The 18923-nt window shown below is 36.8% G+C and overlaps 2 protein-coding genes across 2 annotated transcripts; both read left to right on the forward strand.

The window, feature by feature from the left end:
* The first annotated feature begins 92 nt into the window (after positions 1–92).
* On the forward strand, positions 93–14960 carry LOC121412915. Its single transcript, XM_041605677.1, has 5 exons — positions 93–173; positions 8010–8207; positions 11054–11205; positions 11664–11930; positions 13850–14960. The coding sequence occupies exons 1-5, from the start codon at positions 93–95 to the stop codon at positions 14958–14960; spliced, it is 1809 nt and encodes a 602-aa protein (XP_041461611.1).
* Positions 14961–16688: 1728 nt separating this feature from the next.
* On the forward strand, positions 16689–17664 carry LOC121412628. Its single transcript, XM_041605408.1, has one exon. The coding sequence runs from the start codon at positions 16789–16791 to the stop codon at positions 17587–17589; it is 801 nt and encodes a 266-aa protein (XP_041461342.1). The 5' UTR covers positions 16689–16788; the 3' UTR covers positions 17590–17664.
* Positions 17665–18923: the final 1259 nt, after the last annotated feature.

The raw sequence follows: 18923 nt of genomic DNA on the forward strand, positions 1-18923 counted from the left end.
TGCTAGCGCTCCTCGATCGTCTGTGAATGGACGTCGGACTAAAAAGTTAGCTAGAAGTTGTAGATCAAGACTGAAGTTCTTTATGGACAAAAATGTCCAAAATTGTGTTGTGTTACACCTGCTCGCATTCGACAGAGGCCGAGCCAGATCCCGAACAAGTGAGCTGGTTAGAGGTAAGTTCAAATTTGTGATAAGATTATAAGTTAGCTAGAGTCTAGACCCCAACTACTAGACTAGCCTAACGTGTGCGATTGTAGTAAATCATTACCGTATACTGCGAATCGCTCGCTCGCGATCGCGTGTGAAACTTTTTTCCCGCTGCTTGTATCAAGTAGGCCTATGGGGGACCTCCTCCGTCCTCGACAGCTGGTGGTAGCCATTGTTTCGAGGAGTTTTTAAATATTTTAGTCTTTTTTTAATTTCTCCTCGTACTCAGACTGCTCACTATTGTGCAGCCACCATTCATGAAATTAGCTGTGAACAATGCAATGCAAAATCTCCCCGCTCATCAATTTTTGTCTTTTAAAGAACACTGTGTTAGGCCTAGGCCTATAACTTATAACTTATAAGGGCCTAAGCCTAGTAGGCCTATAGGCTAGGCCTACACTATTCTGTTTTAACTTTTGGCCTGAAACTGAAAGTGCAAATGGACCAAAACAGGGGGAAAAACTTAAAAGGGGACAGTGACTTTGGCTGTCGCGCGCAATTCACCTTTTCTGTTTTATCTGCAGTCCGTTGCAGAAAGAGTTGCGTTTAAACGCAAGTCAAAAAATCAATCGCAAGTCCCAAATGCGCGCTGTTGATTGGTTGAAAATTAAGTTGCGCATGATTTTTAGAGTTGCGTTTGATTGCAACTCTTTCTGCAACGGGCCCTTTATCTTAAATCTTAATTATACGGAATGGCCATTGGCATTGTTTGAGTCCTGTATGGCAGTGAGTCCAAACTTTGTGCGTGTCCAAACTTCGCGGACGGTCATTATCTCCAAAACTAGCCAATATCCTTAAAATCTGACATCATCAATGTGAAAAGCGACCTAAAATTACCCTTCGTTGAAAGTTTCTTTAGGATTAGTCCAGTATTCATGAAAATATTGGCAAAAGATCGGCAAATATTAGCGCCCGTTTTGAAGAAAGCAACAAGCATCACGATATCACCATTTTACAAACAGAAATCATCAAAAATGTGAGTTAAATGTGGTACTAACCGATTCCATAGCATTTTGCCATAAAACTGATATAAATATTTCACTTTTTGAGCTTGAGTCTTTGTTTAAATCTCCACAAAAGCTTTGGTGCGCGAAGTTGGGTCACACTTTTTCTGAACGGGTTTCCAGCACACCCCGCATTCGCCAAACGGAATAGAATTTTGAGATCGCGATACCGGCGAAACCCCTTGACCTACTTTACATTTTCGTCCATGATTTTATAGTTTACAATCTTGCCGTAAATGTGGTAACTATTTCTTGAATTGGTTTTGTATGAATTATGAATAATTTGTGGACAAAATTAAGCCTGATGAATATTTTTAAAAAGTGCGCGAAGTTTGGACACCCCATCATACTGTCTCTGTAGACTACTGAACTAGATCTAGGCCTACCCCGGTATATAGTACAGATCGATCTAACTTGGTCTCTGTATTTGGTGAGTGGAGCCAATGCCACAGAGTCAGAGAGTTCAGCGGAACAACCAGAGTCAGAGACCAAGCTTTTGTTCTAGGCCTATAGGGACCCTTTTTTAGAAAAAGTTAAGCAATTAGGCCTAGGGCCTAGCTAATTTAACTGTGGGCGAGTAGGCCTACCACAGAATTTCTAACTGTGGTCTAGTAGTACTAAAGGTATATTTCGTTAGGCCTAATCTAGCCCTAGAAAGGAGCCTAAACTGATGATATTACCTACTGTTTTGGATTATTTTTTTGGCCTTATCCTGAAATAAGTCGCCTCTCTTGTGTGTGTCAGTGTGTTTGTGCGCTTGTTGTGGACAAACTCAATGGAAAAGGAAAGAAGTCACCGCGGCTGACGAAATGAACTGCACAGAGATGCCAAGTTCAAAGACCAGCTATGTGTGAGATTCTCCGTGAATCTGAGTGAGATCACAGACATTGTGTACAATGTTTATGGGGATAGGCTGTGATTGCGTGAGACAGAGATTTGAGGGGATGAACAAGAGTCCAAAATGCTTGAGTCTCACGCATTAATATGCGTGAGACTTGGTAGCTCTGACTGCAGGGAACCAGTGGTGTAACGGGGGGGGGGGGTTGAGGGCAAGCTGCCCCGCCCCCTGGCAGATTTCACTGGGAGAATAAAAAAACGGGGATCAACAGAAAAGGGACAGAGAAAGAAAGGGGAAGGGAAGGGGAAAAGTAAAGGAGGGAAAGGAAAGGGGAAATGAAAGGGAAAAGTGAACAAAATAGAAGATTTTTTTTAATGGAAAAGGAAGGAAAGCAGGAAAAGGAACAAATAATAGATAGATAGATAAAATGGTTTATTATTTATATTAAAAGATTATCTCAGCCAATTAAAGGCCGAATTGTGATCAATTTTACAAACATGCAAGTTACATATAAAGTTCTCATACAAAGTATTGTAATATTTTCTTAAAAGGATACACGAACCTATTATGTATACTATGTGATCTTAGAGAAGAAAAAAGTCAGTGGAGAAAAAGAAGAATGCAGTGGTAGGTGAACGAAAAGAAAGACGAAGGTCAAGGAAACTAGAAAAATGTAAATGGAAGTTGTGAAGGTGTAATGGAGTAAATGGAAAGAATGGAAAAGAGAGGAGACAGAAAAGAGAGGAGAAACCAGGAGGAAAAGAGGAGAAAAGAACAGATCATGTTCATCTCATCTTGACATGTACAAACCATATCCTATCGCAGACAGTAAAAATAAACAATTGAGAAAGAATAAATCATTCCGAAATAGGCCTATGTAATGCATTAGCATGATGGAAAACAAATTAAAATATGACAAACAATAGCGAGCGGGAAATTGAAGGTATTAGTCAAGAAGCTAAAAGGGGCAAGAAGAAAAAAACTTAATACCATGATATGACCAGGATATTGTTGGCTCTTGCCCCCCCCCCCCCCCCTTGGCTACCGACCCTGTTACGCTGCTGCAGGAAACCAGGATAATGCTGTCTTTGGCCACAACATTTTCTGTATTTGATTCTGACGTAGATCGAACAATCTTCAACCAGGATAGACACTCTAACGTTAAGTGTAGACTACTCTGATTGAATCCAAACTTTTACACTGGCTTATAGGCATACCCCGATGGAATAAACCTTAAATTCACATACTGAAACTGAAATTTAGGTTTAAGGGTAACTACTGGATGATTACCAGCCCCCCCCCCCCCTTATTTGGAATTGTACAAGCTTTTTATTAAAATCTTAACCTTACTCAAGTTGATGTGGCATATTGGCATATGATTACTTAGGTTCAAGGGCAACTACTGGACGATCCCCCCCCCCTCTTATGGGGAATTGTACAAGCTTTTTATTCAAATCTTAACCTTACTCAAATCGCTGTGGCATATTGGCATATGATTACTATGGTTCCAGGGCAACTACTGGACGATTATCCCCCCCCCCCCCCTTATGGGGCTTTTTGTTTAAATCTCAAACTTACTCAAATTGCTGTGGCATATTGGCATATGATTAATTTGGTTCAAGGGAAACTACTGGACGATTACCCCCCCCCCCCCCCTTATATAGTATAAGGGTAAACATGACTTGATATGGATTTTTTTGCTTGAATATTAGAAATTAAATTTTCAATGAATAATTCAAAATCAAAGAAAGAGAATTAAAATAATAATCTTAGAATTTTTAGAAAAAAGAAATAAAGACAGATAAAGATAATCATAATTATTATTATAATAATTTTTTTTGCTTCATTAATATTATCATCTGAATAATTGTTATAATCATAATTACAATCAAATTATAATTATTATAATTATTTCATAGGGTTGATTATTATTATTAATGATTATTATCGAAATAATAATTATTACTGTCTCAATAATTATAAGGCCTTTAATTATATTTATTATGATTATTATGATTATTATTATAATTATAACAATTTTTACAATAATTATTATTGATGTCTTATTAATATTACTATCTCAGTAATTATTACAATTGGAATTACTTTGTTATCATTATAATTTTATAATAAAAAATTATTATTGTAATAGTTATAATTGTCTCAATAAATATAAGGCCTATATTTATAATTATTTCTATAAACATAATTATGATAATAATTATATGTATAGTTGAATATTATTGAACTCTCATTAATAATATTGTCTCAATAATTATTACAATTATAATTACTATCATAATTATAATTGTTATAATTATTTTATGATAATAATGATTATTGTAATAATAATTGTTATCATTTTCTCAATATTTATTGTCTCATCATTATAATTGTTTAACTTAAAATGAATGCTTCCCTTTGAAAGGTCAGATTTAAAGTGATTAGTTAACATTGCTTTGACTTAAAAAAATCTGAGCTAGAAGGTCACACTTGTCACCTGTGTCTGTGATATGTTACAAAAATGAAGCCCAGAAAAAATTGCGTTCGAAATAATTATTTAGTGCTTCAAAAATTGAAATATAAAGTGACCGGAAACACCATCTTAATTTCATCCCATGCACTTATGTGTACTATTAAGGCGTCTATTTACAAAATCGGGGTTTGCCTTGAAGTTTTAGCTTTTCATTCTCAATAATGGTTATTTTCAGGGTTTAGTAGTTCTAATACATGCATTTGTACACATGTTTCATCTTTGTTTGAGAATTTTTTAAATCGGCTGTTCACAAAGTCACAATATCTTTAATTACAAACAATTAACTCGCAAAACAGAGGAGAAGAAGGGTATATTATGGAAGCTTAAAAGTGCCACCGAGATGTTGAGATAATTATCTCGGGAAGTCGACATCTTGATAGCAAAAGATAAGATGACGAGATCCCAGATCTCATCATGTCGACATCTTTTAGAAGAGATGATGAGATGACAAGATCCCGAATCTCATCATGTCAGTAGGGGGGACACAATATCAAATGTCCCCCCTACTATTTTTGGTCTTTTGTGCTGGAGAAAAATACATCTTTCAGGTTCGAAATAAACATGTATTTTGGACAAAATGACCTATATTTTGGGTGTCAAAACCTTTTTTTTTTCTTTTTTTTTTGGTCAAATTTTCCAGAGTGAATAAAATAAGATGAGGGGAATACTTTGATAATAAAGAGAATCTTTGATGTCACTATACATGTATAAAATTCGCGCTCGCATTGCCTGTTAGGTGATTGTTCAATTCAAGTCAATTCTTTATTTCATTTCCATTCAAAACATAATACAAATAATATAAAGTAATACAAATCAAGTACAGTTGTTCAATATGGAGCTTAAATATCAGGTTTGGAAGTCAATATACATTTCACATTTTATTTCATTGTGTGATTTACAAACTGATTTTTAAAAAGTGCTCTGTACAAATGACAGCTTTATGGTCTGAATATTGACATTTTCTCCTCGCGCTGAGCGCTCGCAAATTTCGATTTATTAAGTACCTATTATTTTTGTGTATTCCATTTTTGTTTGAAAAAATATCATTTTTCAAGTCTGATTGTCAAAACAAATCAGATAGCGCTACTCGCTAGCATTTTGATTGGCAAGTTATATTATGTATCAATATTTGCACTCGCATTAATGGTTAGAAAATTTTCAATTGATGCAGTCTATTCATCATTACAAAAGTGCTTGAAATGTCCAGTTTTCAGGCCACAATATCATCAGATTTCTCGCCCTCATTAGGCATTAATAAATAAGATATTAATTTAATGATTAAACTAGGAGTGGGCTATACATGGGTCAAAAATACTTTTTTTGTAATTTCAATATGGGAACAGTTTTTTTTTATTCCTTGTAATGTATCTCAACATGAAATGACAATATTTTTTCTCTCGGGTCCGAGAAAAAAGTGTGCCGGGCCAAAATCCAAAATGGCCGCCAAAACCCCGAAAAATCACAATTTTGGCAACAACTTCTTTATTTGGTGGTCTTTTTCTTTGGTTTTGGTGTCTATTCATATGTGTTTGGGGGTAGGCAATTTGTTTTTCCTACAATTAGTACTTTTAAACCATTATTTGTAGAGTTAAAAGGTAATTATACCTAAATTTCCCAATATTTATAGCCTTTTTTCAGCCAAAAAGCAGGTTTTATTGTCCTGGGATTCTTGGATTTTAGATGGTACGAGGTCAACAATAGGAAGCACCTTCATAGAGCTATGTCACTTTTATTCCTCTACTATGAGTTTTACGGATATTTGTGAAATATACCTTATTAAATTTAAAAAAATGTTAATTATCCATAGGGGCTATACAGTATACAATGTACTGTACATACTGCACTGCATAAATGCATTGGCCACCATGACAAGGCCTGTGTAAACTACAGTGTTATACATGTACATTTGTAGAAATGAGCTCTTAGGTTTAGAATAAGATGCCTCAGAAATTGAAGATATGTTTTGTCTCAGAAACTGAGGACATGTTTTGTCAAATATTCTAATTCAGGGGGCGGAGAAAGGTAATTAGCCCCACATCATGGCATTTACACTGTAGCTATTCTGGGCCCCGTTGCATAAAAATTTACCATTATGTTAACTTAATGGTAACTTGCATGGAATCCTTGGTTCTGATCTGATTGGCTGTTGATCAATATTACCATGATAGTTACCTGACCCCATAAATATAGGCCAGTTAGACACCACAACCAAGTAAAAAAAAGCCTCCAAATGAAGAAGATATGGCTAGATATGTGATGTACATATATGATATACATGTATATGTGATATTTTCAATTAACGTTGCTGGTTTCATCATGTATATCAGCTGACAAGCAATCAAATTCACAATTCATAATTTAATTTTAAACCTTAGGAGCTTATTTCTAATGTATGACACTATAGTTTATATACAGGCCTTGTCATATGTCATGGTGGTCAATGCATGGATATATATGCAGTGTAGTATGTACAGTAACAGTACATTGTATACTGTATAGCCCCTACAGATAATAAACATTTTTTCATTTAATAAGATATATTTCACAAATATCCGTAAAACCCATAGAAGAGGAATAAAAGCGATATAGCTCTATGAAGGTGCTTTCTATTGTTGACCTCGAACCATCTAAAATCCAAGAACACCAGGACGATAAAACCTGCTTTTTGGCTGAAAAAAGGCTATAAAAATTGGAAAATTTAGGTATAATTACCTTTTAACTCTACAAATAATGGTTTAAAAGTACTTATTATAGGAAAAACAAATTGCCTAGCCCCAAACACATATGAATAGACACCAAAACCAGAGAAAAAGACCACCAAATAAAGAAGTTGTGGCCAAAACTGTGATTTTGGGGGGTTTTGGCGGCCATTTTGGATTTTGGCCCGGCACACTTTTTTCTCGGACCCGAGACAAAAAATATTGTCATTTCATGTTGAGATAAGGTAAAAGGAACACAAAAAAACTGTTCCCACATTAAAACAAAAAATCACCCATTTATAGCCCACTCCTAATTAAACTGTCCCTTTTGTTTTTTCTTGTGCTTAGCAAGATGAATAGGAAGATAGTCATGTTCATATGTCCTAAGGATGTCCTGGTCCTAAGTCTAAACTCAAATAATAGTGAAAAATGTCAACTCTTTGATCCATTTCCATATCGCAATTTTCCTACAAAGTGCTTGTATATAGCTGAAATTGCCTCTTTTTCCGGATCGGAATATAAAAAAAAATAAGAGTAAAGGAGTTTCTCTTTTGAGAAAAAATAAAAAAGAAAAAGAAAAACCCACAAAGCTACCCTTCTCGCTTTGCTTTACCTTTTCTCTCTTTTTTTCCTTTTTTTTGGGGGGGCGACCGCCTCCCTGGCTATGCGCCTGCCCCCCCCCTGCGATTTAAGGTTACTAACTTCCACTTTTTGTTGAAATGCAGGAATTCTTGCCTGACAACTACAAACATCATATTTGTAGTGTAAAAGAAGGAGAGGATGGAGTAAACATCACATTGAGGTTGGCTGTTTCGACCGAAGAAGGTGCTAAAAAATGGCTGGAATCCATGCAGAAGTCGTCTTTGGCCACTTTTCGAGTGGAAAGAACTCGTCCTTCCTCTGGTGAAAAGGTGTTGTACAAGGTGTGTATAATTAGGGTTTGGGTCCTTTTACCTAATCTCATATTATTTGGAGGACTTGAATCCATGGGAGAAGGCTATCATACCCCCCCCCCCCCCCCCACCTCAGATCTTGGCAATGAATGCACCAATCGACAAAAAAATGGCACATACAAAGAACATCACATAGAATTGAATATAAAAAGATTTTTACTAATTAATTGATACTACTTTACAAAAGCACATTTTGACTTTCATCAAATCTCTTGAAAATTCATGTCTTCTAGTTGAAATACTTTCAAATGATGTATTTCATTATATAAGTGTCTTTTGTAATGAGAAATATAACTAATTTGCATAAACTATGAATATGCATGAGAATCACAAAATTTTCTTATTTCTAATGTATTTGATCTTATTCTTTTGTATGTTATTGTTTTATTTCTTAAATAAACTTCTGTAATAACAAAACTTTGGATATCAATTTCACAAAAACTTGTACAAAATGTGAGTTTTTTTTGTGAGTCAAGTGATTACCGACCAGTATATCACCTCTGCACGTACAACAAAATGAAGACATCAAAGTATGCGAGACTCTAGAGAAAAAAATCATGAAGTTTAAGAGCGAAATTCTGTTCAGTCTAGATGTAACACCCCAAAAAAAATCAACATGGGGGTGGGGGCAAAATGGCCCCCTTGGATTAGGTTAAAGCATTTGCATCAGCCACTGAAGGTGAGTCCGGAGACATTGTGTTATCGGTTGTCCTTCCCGTTTACCTGTAAAACCTCAAGCTTTCTTCTATAGATGGAGAACTAAATTTCATGACAGTGCTTTAAAATGCAGGATAAATGTAGCCATGTGACATTTCCCAGGACCAAAATCCAGTTGAAACTAATTAGAGCAAAACCAATTGAAACCAGTTTGCCAACTGGTTTCAATAGGGAAATCGGAACAACTGGTTCCAATTGAAAACCAGTTGCCAACTGGTTCCAGTTAAAACCAATTGGGCAACTGGAACCAGTTGGCTATTGGTTTCAATTGGTTTTCAATTGGTTCTAGTTGTTCCAATTTCCCTATTAAAACCAGTTGAATCCAATTGGAGGCAACTGGTTTCAATTGGTTCCAGTTGAAACCAATTGGAGGCAACTGGTTTTCAACTGGAGTCAGTTGAAACCAATTGGTTTCCAACTGGATCCAATTGGAACTTCCAGTTGGAATGAAATTAATTAGCATTTGCACTAACTATTGCTTATGCCAACACAGAAGCAGTGTTACTTGTCTATTAATACCAATGTAAAGGGCATTGATAAAATACAGACTTATATTCATATTGGAGATCTGCAAATATATGTATTTTTATTTGATGTAATTTGTAACAGTTAGTGGTGTACTAATTATCTTTGAATCTGTTTTAATTATAATCTATAACATTTATGAACACGGTTTCACTGCTAAGTATTGGAAACACTTATCTGAAAAAAGTGTGGAACTTCAAATTGAAAAAAAATTAAATAGATACATTGTAAATTATGATGAATCTCATAAAACATTAATCTGTGCACACTGGCAGGAAATATGCAAATTAACTGGTTTCAATTGGATCCAGTTGGGTAACTGGAAAATTTCCAATTGGAAAGCAATTGGAAATCATTTCCAGTTACCCAACTGGATCCAGTTACAATTTCCAGTTACCCAACTGGTTCCAGTTTTATTTCCAGTTACCCAACTGGTTCCAATTAGAATTCAGTTACCCATCTTTCCAGTTAGAAGTCATCTCCAGTTACACAATTGGTTCCATTTAGGATTTGCAGTTACCCAACTGTTCCAGTTAGAAATCATTTCCAGTTGGAAGTCATTTCCAGTTACCCAACTGGTTCCATTTAGGATTTCCAGTTACCCAATTGGTTCCAGTTAGAATTTCCAGTTACGCAATTGGTTCCAGTTAGAAATCATTTCCAGTTAGAAATCATTTCCAGTTGATGGAAGTCATTTCCAGTTACCCAACTGGTTCCACTTAGGATTTCCAGTTGCCTAACTGGTTCCAGTTAGGATTTTCAGTTACCCAACTGGTTGGAAACCAGTTAAAAATCATTTCCAGTTAGAAGTCATATCCATTTACCCAACTGGTTCCAGTTAGGACTTCCAGTTGCCCAACTGTTTCCAATTGGTTTCAACTGGAAATTGTTAAATTCCAGTTAAAACCAATTGAAATCAGTTGAAACCAGTTGAAACCAGTTGGAAATCCAACTGGTTTCAATAAGATTTTGGTCCTGTCATGGTGATACATTGAAACCCATCTGTAAACCTCTGGGAGAGAGAAAATGTTGTCTTAAATGACAGGTGGTCTTTAATATAACCTGCCCATGAAATATTCAAATACGGGGCAGCCATGGAATTGAACAGGTTACCATGGTGATAAGTTGAAAATAGTGTCAGAATGTTATTCCTCAACTTGAATAACCTCAGAAAAAAGCTTTATTAATTTTAACTTTCATGGATCAAATACCCCATGCTTATTGCAATTTAGATAATTATGGAAATATGCTGATTAAAAATTGGCCTGAGGTTACCACTTTAGTAACCAAGTTAAAGTGTTACTAACAATCATTTAGATCACAAATCAAAAGAAAAAAAAACTTTTGCAGGTCATATTTGTCTGTAGAAGGCTGTCCAGAGGTTACAAATTGTGTGACTAAATTATTTTAAATGACTAAGTTGAAATTGCTTGCAACTTGTCATACTTTGTAAATTTCAAGAATCAAGTTTGCACATGTTCCAGGTGTATAATTCTTTCAGCCCTATTCAAATTTCGAAATGTCTAATGTCAAAATATTACAATTTGCTCATGCATATTTTACACTCATTTCAGACTGAATTTCGCTGCCAACATAATACCAAACCAAGAACAGCAACAGCTAATGAACGCAGGGGGTCAAAGAACACATCTTGTCCAGCAGGCCTGAGTATTGTTGTGAAAGTCAGCACCTTTGAAAGGTCAGACGGGAGAGTAAGGATGTGCAGGTAATTTCATTTTGCATCCATTTAGTACAGGGTAAGATTTTTTTGTTTGAAAATTTTTGCACCATATTTGATTTTACTACTAGTCAAGTAGGTCCATTGTTTGACCTGGATAAAATTCAACATAATTCATTTCTGTTGTAATAGTAAGTATCGAAAAAGGATCAAATAAAGGAAACAAGGGGAAATATGAGTTAATATGCTAATGCATTAATATGGATTTGAATTTATGGAGACATAAGGTAATGTGTAAAAATTAGACCTAAGAGTAATCCTGTATCATTGTAGATCTTGCATGAGTTTCAAGTCACATGACCAAGTTCAAAGATCATTTAGGGTCAATGAACTTTGGCCAAGTTGGGGGTATCTGTTGAATTACCATCATAACTTTAAAGTGTATGGATCGGATTCATGAAACTTGGACATAAAAGTAATCAAGTATCTCTCTCTCTCTTTATAAGGTCATCTGATCCTCATTTGCCTGATCATCCGATGGTTGTGAAATTCAAGTCCACACATAACCACTTATTGAGGTCTGCAGATGCTTTGAAGCATAGGGATGTGAGTGAAGACGTTAAGGAAAAGTTCCTGGATTTGTTTAGTAAGGGCTACACTCCTTCAAAAGCACTGGCACTGCATAAATACGATCTTCAACTCCAGCACAATGACAACTACATTTTCGTCAGTGCCGATAGAGCCATCACACCTGATTTGCATTACACTTACAGGTTAGTAGATAGAATGGACTGTTGAGTTCAAAAGCGTGATCTGATTATCCATTTATCTACTCAGATTTGTTGTACTTGTTCACATGGCTAGGAAATAAGTTTGTTTGGTCATAGATAATAATTATGACAGCCATGGTTTGGAAATGAATGGTCTTTTTTTATTAATTGGTGATGACTTATTGCATGTATTGGCAAGATACCTAGGTTTGGTTATAAAGAACGGAAAATCTAAATATTTCTTTAAATTTAAACCAAGTATTTTACCACAGAAGCATTCACAATATAAAAAAGTATAAACAATGCAGTAAATGTCACATCGGGTCACTTCGGTCATCGCAGAGGAAGGCTGCAGCTAGCAGCCTAAAATTGCGAGGTAATCCAGGGGGGGGAGAGCACTTGACCAAAAAAGTGGTAGGGTGTGCCACGGGCGAGACAAAAAATGGGGGCTTCAGAACTACAAATGTTTGTTAAAACGGGGGTCCTTGGAACGGATCACCAGCGTGTAAGTGCGTATGCATCCCTATGGAATGGGCATACGTGTATAATGCAGCTAGCCCGGTGGCTGCACGGGCCTAAGCACAACTGGCAGGCCAAAGATATTCATTCGAGCCAACCCATTGCTCAATGTTTAAATTTGATATTGCTGATTGACAAAAATGAATGAATATGACTGACAATCCAACATTGATTCTAGGGAGGGTACCTGCTGAACTTACTTTTTCCAAATTGGAAAGATATTTCACCACTATGGAACTATATTTTTACTGGCGGAAGAATTAGGGTCATTTTACTCTCTCAAATGATGAATTTTGTCCCGTCAGGTGTAGTCTTCGTAAATGCTGATTTATTTTTAAAGGACAAGTTCACTCCAACAAATAGCTGATTTGGAAAAAAGGAGAAAAATCCAACAAGTAAAACACTGTAAATTTCATCAAAATCGGATGTAAAATAAGAAAGTTATGACATTTTAAAGTTTCGCTTAAATTCACGAAACAGTGATATGCACATCCTCGTCGGTATGCAAATTGGCAGACTGATGACGTCACCCACTCACTATTTCTTTTGTGTTTTGTTATATGAAATATGCAATATTCTAATTTGCTGCCCCTTGTAAAGTGAAACAAAGTTTAATTTCTCCTTGAACATGTGGAATTACCAATATTTTAACAGTTTATGGTTAAGTCGGTCCTCCTTATCAAATCTGTAAAAATTGAAATATGGCATTATTCAAACAATAAAAAACAAAAGAAATAGTGAGTGATGGACATCGACTCTCTCATTTGCATATCACAGAGTTGCACATTTATCTGTTTTGTGAAAAATAAGCGAAACTTAAAAATGTCATAACTTTCTTATTTTACATCCGATTTCGATGAAATTTGCGGTGCTATCTTTGTTTGATTTTTCTTTATCGATTCAAATCAATTTTAGTGAAAAGCGGTCGCAGAGCACTGACCGACCATCGCCTCTACATGAGTGCACCCGGCGGCTGTGGCACCGGGCTAGCTGCATTATACACGCATGCCCATTCCATAGGATGCATACGCACTTACACGCTGGCGATCCGTTCCAAGGACCCCCGTTTTCACAAACATTTGTAGTTCCGAAGCCCGTTCCGAGGACCCTCCTTTTTACAACAAGCCCACTCCAAGTCTCCCGTTTTTTTGTCTCGCCCGCGGCACACCCCCCGCTATAATATCTTCAGGACGGTAATAATAGAATCATACCAGATAAGTGCAGTCAGGATCACGTTTATTTACAATCAGGCATCATAATATCATTACACCTGTCACTTTTCGGTCAAGTGCCCCCCCCCCCCCCCCCCCCCCGGGGACACTTTGTGTTATCCTTGCTGTGAATTATGTTTCTGCATTTTATCAACATGTATTAAATACAGTAGTCTCTTTTTTTCCTTTCAGGTTATATTACCAGACGTTCAAAAAGGAGTATGGTGAAGCCAAGGGAGAATTCGTCCTGAAAGAGTTGGAAAGGAGAATCGAGGATGGTTCGCTCGGGGATGGTGTAAAATTGTCCCTTGTTGGGCCAGAAGGATCACAAGCTGCCATCGCCATAGTTACACCACTAATGAGACGCGTCCATAAGCTAATTAAACATTCAGCCGAATTGGTGTTCGTTGATGCCACTGGGAACATGGACCGCCAAGGATGTAGAGTTTTTTTGCTCTTGACCCACAGTTCTTGTGGAGGACTACCACTTGGAGTACTAATTACAACCAGTGAAAGCACAGAAACAGTGACAGAGGCACTGAATTTGTACAATTCATTATTGGATGACAGTGCATATTTTGGGCGTGGGAAGTCTGGGCCTGAGCTCTTCATGACAGATGATAGTACGTCGGAACGGCAATCACTTCATGCTGTCTACCCTAATGCCACTCTACTCCTTTGTGTCTTTCACATACTTCAAGCATATTGGCGTTTCTTGTGGGAAGCTAAGAATGCAGTTAGGAAGGAAGACAGGCCACATCTGTTTTCTTTGTTGAAGGATATGGTGTACTGTGACACTGTCGAAGCATTGGAGGCAAAGCATGAGGAAATCATGAATGATGAAACCTTGGAGAAATATGCAAATGTACATAAGCATTTGGAGGACATCTATGCCAGAAAGATGACTTGGGCTGTGTGTTACCGAGCTGACCTGAACATTCGTAACAATAACACAAATAACTTCGCAGAATCTGCCATGCGCATAATGAAGGATCAGATCCTTGAGAGGACCAAGGCCTATAATGTAATCCAGCTGGTGGACTTCATTGTCACAAGGCTGGAGACGTATTATGAACGACGGCTTATCGATGTCTGCAACAACAGACTTGACAGGGTGCTCCAGTCTCGATTTCTGCCAAGTATTGCCTCTGGATCTGAGATTGATCCCAACAAAATCGTGAGGTTTGAGGACAGTCAGAGTGTATTCTTCGTTCCTAGTGAGACGGATGATACAACAACATACATGGTTGATACTGCTCTCGGTGTGTGTGATTGCAGGAAAGGAATGACAGGTAAGACTTAATTTCATTTTTGTCACCACTGTAAACCCCAAAATGTTTGCGTGCCCAAGATTTGACAGCAAATGTCTTAACCCTTATCCCATCGGGGGAGCTAGGGGCTTTGTGACCACCCTGTCGATTTTTTTCACGATATATCTAGATGGATTATATGTTGCGGGGCAAAATAGCCTCAATGGACTCCAGTCCAATGGGGTAAGGGTTCATCAATGTATTTGAGTTATTACTTTAATGAGAGCTTTTACCCTAAATAGACGGCTTTTCGTCGATCGCGCGGTCGCTACGAAACTTGGTACGCGCAATACCCATGGCATAATCTACAAAACTACAGGATCAAATTCTGTGAAAAATCTCATTGCCAATTGATTATGCTAATTAATGCGTAGAATCAAAATTTTGCTTTAATTAACTAAATAATGCCCCTAATATGCTAAATATTGGTACACAGACACTTTATATGAATCTGATCAATTGTACTAAAAAAAAAAATCAAAATCACATTCATATTTTATGTACTCTATTGTTTTCCAAATTTCTTATGTATTTCTTTGTTTGTTACTTTTTTTTTATTGTTTTTTGTCTCACCTGCATAGCAGAGTGAGACTATAGGCGGCAGCGGCGTCAACATCAAATCTTAACCTGAGGTTAAGTTTTTGAAATGACATCATAACTTAGAAAGTATATGGGCCTAGTTTATAAAACTTGGCCATAAGGTTAATCAAGTATTACCGAACATCCTATTGGAGTTTCATGTCACATGACCAAGGTCAAGGGTCAATAACTTTGGACATAATGGGGGTATCTGTTGAATTACCATCATAACTTTGCAAGTTTATTGATCTGACTTTTGAAACTTGGACATAAGAGTAATCAAGTATTACTGAATATCCTGTGCAAGTTTCAGGTCACATGATCAACGTCGAAGTTCATGTGAGGTCAATGAACTTTGGCCACATTGGGGGTATTTGTTGAATTACCATCTCTGTAAGTGTATTGGTTTAGTAAAAGGTGGTATTAAGAGTAACCAAGTATCACTGAAGATCTTGTGCGAGTTATATAGTTTCAAAGTCAGCACTGCTGCTATGTCGAATCGCGTGATTCAGGTGAGACGGCCAGAGGCATTCCACTTGTGGAATGACAGCATAACTTAGAAAGTATTTGGACCTAGTTCATGGAAGTTGGCCATAAGGTTAATCAAGTATTATTTAACATCCTGCCTGAGTTTCAGGTCACATGATTAAGGTCAAAGGTCTTTTAGGGTCAATGAAATTAGACCATGTTGGGGGTATTACTTTAATTACCATCATAACTCTTAAAATTTATGGATCTAGTTCATGAAACTTGGACATAAGAGTAACCAAGTATCACTAAACATCTTTAACGAGTTTTCAAAGTCAGCACTGCTGCTATATTGAACCGCGTGATGCAGGTGAGACTGCCAGAGGCATTTCACTTGTTTTTTATATGCACTGTATAAAGGGACCTATATCAGTGTTCTTTACAATGAGAGTACACTGCAATTGGTAACAAAAACATGCGCGAGCTTAATTAAGGAATGGGTTGGGGCAGTATTTTGCAGGAGGGAACCAAAGCCCTGGTGGAAACTTTACATGAATTAGAGTCATCCTTTCAATCACATAAAGATGTTCTGATGGGTCTCTATATAGCTCTGCATGAGTCTCGATCATCTGATATTATATATGGCTACTTTGACATTTTGATTTGATCTTCCTCTCTGTTTTTACAGGTGGCCCATGTAAACATCAGTACCTAGTTGTCAAGAAGTTCAATATCCAATGCTGCTGGAACTTCATTTCTGCCAATGATATATCAATGAGGAAACTGTTGTACGAGGTGGCTACAGGCTGTGCAAATGCCCCAGAAGAATGGTTTCTGTCTTTGAACCATCAAAGTGGAGAAGAGCAAGCAGAAACCAACTTGATAATGGAGTCCATAAGCAATGCAACATATGAAAATGATGGTGCTGATGACGACAACATGGACTCGAACGATGGGGTAAACAGAAATAAAGGAGCTGTCTGCACAGATGTTGAGATTTCAGTCAATGGACATGATGCTGTTACCAATCCACGGCTAGCAAGTTTACACTTGCAACGCTCACTTCAAAACCAATTTGATACACGTGGTTGCACATCAAAATCAAGCACCAAGGAGAACGGAAGTGACCCAATACTCAATGAGCTAAACAAGGCATTTCTTGCTTTACAGCAAAGCTACATAGGAGACAAAGAATTCCTTGGAGGACCAGTACAGAAATTCACCAAGAAACTTCTGGAACTAAATTCTGGAACGAATACTGGGTTAGCTTCCGCGCTTCACTGCTTTGGCCGTTACTCTGGGGTGGCAGGTGCTCTGGGCAAGAAGAAAAAATCTCTTGTTAGTATGAAGAAGATAGGTGTCCAGCCGACTGCATTGGCAAGGAGGAAGATGGTTGCCGGTGGCAGACACCGAATAGGTGCTGGCAGACCATCAAAGGACTGTTGTTTAAGTAGGAAGGAAGCTGTGCCGTTCAGTTCCCAGCGTGTGCCTACATGCAGACGCAAAGCTCAACACAATATTAGTGAATGTGTAAGAAATAATCAATCGCTTGGCAAAACACATTCTTCAAAGTAATGGAAAAGCTCTACAGTGCGTATCCAAAAAAAAGTTTACACTTTGAAAAAGGTGTTGGAATTAAAAATTATACAACATATATACAGTGCGTCCCACAAAAAAACGAAACCAAGATTTATCGGTGATTTATCATAACTTAATCACAAATACAATAGACAAATTACCTTCCCTTTTAAAGCTTAGAATCTTCTCTTTTATCTGATATTACTTAACTTATTTCTCATTCACGCATAATGAGCAAAACAATTTGAAAAGGGGATACCAAAAAGTCTCTTGGCGGGTCGTATCTGGGTTTTAAAAAGAAAACCACATTTTTATAAAGTTAGATATCTGCTCTTTAATTTGATACCTCAATTACAGAAAATGTTTAAGAAATAACAAAGTTCTGGTTATTTAAAATAAGGCTTGAATTTCAATAATTTCATAAAATGAAGAGGTTTTACAGGCTAGTGTTCAAACTCAATTGACACTCCGGTTTGTTGACAATCAGCCATGCATTAAGCCTTTTGTTAATGTGTGATAGCTTCTGTGGGAATCTGGTGAAAACATGTTTATTTAATGAAATTATGGAAATACAAGCATTGTTTCTAAGAATCATAACTTTTTTAATTCTTGATTATTTTCTGTGATTAAGGTATCAAATAAAAGAGCAGATATCGAACTTTTTAGTCATGTGATTTTCTTTTTGAAATTCAGATACCCCCCGTCAAATGAGTTTTTGGCATCGTTTATTCGAATTGTTTTTGCTCACTCATAATCTCAGTAATACCAGATGAAAGAGGAGATTCTAAGCTTTACATTGGTATAGGTCATTTGTCTATTTTATCAATGATCAAGTTATGATAAATCATCGCTAAATCTCGGTTTCGTTTTTTTCTGGGAAGCACTGTATAATATTTTCACATAAAATCTTGGGTTTCGGTCTCATCTATCCAATGAAAGTAAAAGTTTTGACAGAATGTTAGACTTGAGTGAGCACTGTCCATTTCTGTAAAGCTCGCAGAAATCTGCGCATAAATGATTATTTTCACGCTGTGTTAAAGGGCAAAATCAAACTCTATCTGCAAAATATTTCTCTTACATTTCCCTTGCACTTTTAGTCAACTGAAATAAAACGGGATTCATTCAAGCATTTTGTAACACTTACCACCCAAATTGAAATTTCAACACTTAGTAAGCATAACCTTTACTACCCTTTTTGTGCCAGCTGGATCTGAGGACATTACTGAATCTGAACAAAAGTTTATATCAGACATCTCCAGCATTTTTTCACTAAGTTTTTATCATTTAAGTTGGTTCACATTTCATATTTCATTTAATACTTGTTTCTCCAC

Source organism: Lytechinus variegatus, chromosome 4, assembly GCF_018143015.1.
Source record: "Lytechinus variegatus isolate NC3 chromosome 4, Lvar_3.0, whole genome shotgun sequence".
Taxonomy (NCBI): Eukaryota; Metazoa; Echinodermata; class Echinoidea; order Temnopleuroida; family Toxopneustidae; genus Lytechinus; species Lytechinus variegatus.

Coding starts and splice junctions, on each gene's coding strand:
- LOC121412915 (XM_041605677.1), top strand. CDS start 93: ATGTCCAAAATTGTGTTGTGTTACACCTGCTCGCATTCGACAGAGGCC. Junction 8,208..11,053: donor GTGAAAAGGTGTTGTACAAG/GTGTGTATAATT, acceptor CACTCATTTCAG/ACTGAATTTCGCTGCCAACA. Junction 11,931..13,849: donor GATTTGCATTACACTTACAG/GTTAGTAGATAG, acceptor TTTTCCTTTCAG/GTTATATTACCAGACGTTCA.
- LOC121412628 (XM_041605408.1), top strand. CDS start 16,789: ATGAGGAAACTGTTGTACGAGGTGGCTACAGGCTGTGCAAATGCCCCA.